At 42.5% G+C, this 3,525-nt stretch overlaps 1 protein-coding gene across 1 annotated transcript; it reads right to left on the reverse strand.

Moving 5' to 3' along the window:
* Nucleotides 1-941: 941 nt before the first annotated feature.
* Nucleotides 942-3,263, reverse strand: gas1a (growth arrest-specific 1a). The gene has a single exon (XM_042101940.1). It carries the CDS (start codon nucleotides 2,673-2,675, stop codon nucleotides 1,890-1,892), a length of 786 nt encoding a protein of 261 aa, XP_041957874.1. The 5' UTR covers nucleotides 2,676-3,263; the 3' UTR covers nucleotides 942-1,889.
* Nucleotides 3,264-3,525: the final 262 nt, after the last annotated feature.

Genomic DNA, 3,525 nt, shown 5'->3' on the forward strand with positions numbered 1-3,525 from the left:
ACAGACAAATCCCAAACTTTGGAAGCAAAGTGGTTGACGTGGCATTGTGCTCTGGCTGTGTGCATACATCTCTTCTGCTAAGCTCATGTAGTGTGAACTCAAGACCTGCATGGCGTTCGGTGGTGTTTAAATAACAATGAACCCCACTCTCCACAAACTGTTGACTATTATTTGAAGGGGGACCCCTGTCTAGTGGGAAGGGGGAGGGGGAGTTGATTTATCCCAGACAGATGCATTTGACAACAGCTAGTTAAATCAAGGCCCGCTTTATGGTGGTAGTTAATTATTAGTTCAGCGGCCCAACTAGGAGCCAATCGTCGTGGCAATATCTTTACCATAATTCACCTCCACTGGAAAAATTATGTCAGTGAAAGTCACTACCACGAAGGGAGAGGGGATTTAAAAATGGACCCTTCAGAGAAAGAGCAGCGACTTCCCCTGAACATGGTTTAATGTGCTGCACGTATCAACAAGTGTGAGTGACTAAATATCGAGGGCAATTGATATGTGTTTTGACACAACATAATCAATCTTCACTTTCTGCGTGCTACTGTCTGCCTCTTAAGGGTAGGGCTGTTGCAGTGGCAGCTATTTGTGATGATGGTGCTAAGTAAGGCCTTTGAGTAAACACAGTGATTGAAAAATAAATAAACTTCTGTCTGTCTTGGCCCAGTCAGCATGCGAAAACCCCAGGGAAAAGCTCTCCCTTTTGTGTCTAATGTTCTAAAAATATCCAAATGTCAAAGTTTATTCCTTCGGCAAACATTTCTATTTACAAAGTCAAGTGTATCAGCACTTAAAGCTGCTTACGGCACCCATTATTTATCTTAACTCCCTACTACTGAGGCAACTGTCTTTTTGAAGTAAGATTAGCCAAGATAACTGATCCACACCCGTCACTTCACAGTATATCTTTACAACAAAAACCGCAAACACAAAGATGGATTTCTGTAATTACTTTTTTTATGCCTTCTATAAAAGTACATCATTGAGGCAGTCATACAGTGGATTTAGACATTTCTACACAGTGAATAATTCATCTTTGATAACATAATTAAAAGATTCTCTGAAAATCTATATAATACACTGTACAGTATTTTTCAAAGGAAAATAATACATCAAATACCTACTTTCCCTTTACAACTGGAATACTTTTTTAAACCTTTCTCTTTCACTGTCTGGTACACTATGTGTGCAGTGATTCCTTTTTACAACATATATTTGTAGATGACTTTATTGTACCTTAACTGGATTTTTTAGTCTATCTGTATTTCATTCCAGCATTTAATATCCTAAAGAGATGTCACTTGGCCTCTCAAAAATCAAATGCAACTTTATATAAAAATACATCTTTTTCTTTTAAAAACACTAGTCCCATATTGGCAGTGCACAGCTTTATGATTAAAACCTGCATTGATAAATCTCTATGTATCAAAATAAAATAATTTCTGCACACACTTGTCCAAGGCAACATTTGAAATCAATGTGACAAATGTGCGCTACAAGCTTTATCTTACTTAGGACACCAACACTTTGATGACACAAACCGTCTAGTATACTTTAGGGCAGTAGTGTTAGACCAAGCTTAAGTATTTGGTAGCCACGTCGTTATTGCAATGTCAGACCATTTGCGTAAAAATAAATACTGTGACATACTGACAAGGCATGTTTCCCCTGCGCCAAAACAGTTGGGCCTACACGTGCATAGACAATCACAGAGTGTTGGGAGTTTACCCCACCACATTTACTCATATTAGAGCAACCAATCTTAGATTGCTGACTTTGTAGTCTACTCTTTGGAGCCGAACGCATCCGACAGTTGTTTGAAGACAAAAGAGAGCAACATTTCCCCTTCGTACAACAGTCTGAGCGAGTAATTCACTTGCCCATCAGAGAAACGGCAGAAGAACCAAGATGGATGCCACCAGAGTCAAAACACTCCGAGGACTCAGTGAGCAACCAGTGTCTTCTACATCACTGCTGGTGACATAGTAGTCAATGTCTTGTTCGTCGTCTTCGTCATCATTTCCACTACCGCCCTCGTCATCTGTAGGTGGTGATTCGAAGCAGAGGTTTCTCATATTAACTTTGATGAACTCACATATAGTCCTTTCGGTCCCGTCGCAAACGCAGGTATCCAAGCTTTGAGCCTTGGGTATCTTGCGCATGTGAGCAATCACATTTCGACAAGAGTTCGTACAGGTTGCTCCACTGAAAAGTTTGCCACAGTGGGTTAAATATTCACCCATGGCGCTTCGGCATTGGGTGTCTCTTTCGCACTGGCGCCGTGCTTCTGTGCACCCCATGTTGCTAGTTCTAGGCAGGCAAGGCTCGATAGAACGTTTGGTCTTCCTGCATCTTTCATCATTGCCACAGCTACAGTCCTCAAGAGCTGGCCCGTTTCTGGTAAGATTGAGTTGCACTAGGGAAGAGATGCAGTGACTTGGACACTTCCTCCTCTGGCCGGTCAGTATGGGTTCACAGGCGTGTAAATACTGGTCATATGCATACAAACACTCTGCTTCATTTTGACAGTTCAAAATAGCCTGCCAGCATATTAATCGGCGTCCATGGGTAGGTGAAGCTATACATAAATAGCTAAAAAAGATAACTATGCAGCCGAAGGGCCATAGATGTCTACAGGCGCTCTGTGCCAAACCGGCCAAAGTTGCCATTGCGACGGCTGCAAGGTTGCGCTAAACGTCGAGCCCGTATGACACATGCGTATGTTATATATCCTTTGAATCCATTCCGATCAAAGCCTTCCTCGATACAGTTTTTCTGCTGTTTTTGAATTTGAATTACTTTTTCTTGCTGGCAAATTCAGACAAAGTTATCCTCCTCCGTTGCACTTCTAGGATAGCTTGATAAACTCCGGGAATGGTCCACGACGAGTCAAACACGAAAAGTAAGTGCCAAGAGAGAAAAATAAAACACAATATTTACTTTACCAAACCACGGTAATGTGGCCTTGGTTATACAGGCGTCTCATGATCTTCAGTAGTCCTAGCTCCGCAGTCAGCGCTTCTAGTCAGGCAGCCCAAGTGCTGTCCTCCTCAGTGCACACTCCGATGCAAGTCACGGGTACTGACAAATCCCGATGCTCTGTCTTTTGTTATAAAGAGCCAACCTTACATGTAAAGTAGGTTCGGTGGTATTGCTAATTATCCGTCATTAAGTAAAGATGGGAACGCAATCAAATAGTGTAGGGAAACAGCAACGCTTCTGGTTCGCATACTGGCCCCCTTTTCACTCTCTCATTTGTCTTTATCCACTCTACCCTCTTCCCGAAATTTTACGGGCTCCTATTGGTTCCACCATGTGTTGTTGTAAATCTCTACGTCGGTCATTGGGCGGGAATAAGGAGGTGGGGCGATCTTAAGCGATGGCCCCTACAAAGTGAGAGGGGGAGAGCGGTAAAACTTTGAGAAAGAAAACATCTATAGGGCTGTGGTTTCTTCGCGATGCGCTGTCAGATTTAGACACTTTTTACAGTGTCACCCTACTCCTCTTTAGGATAGAGTC

Source organism: Alosa sapidissima, chromosome 8, assembly GCF_018492685.1.
Source record: "Alosa sapidissima isolate fAloSap1 chromosome 8, fAloSap1.pri, whole genome shotgun sequence".
In the NCBI taxonomy this organism is placed as follows: domain Eukaryota; kingdom Metazoa; phylum Chordata; class Actinopteri; order Clupeiformes; family Clupeidae; genus Alosa; species Alosa sapidissima.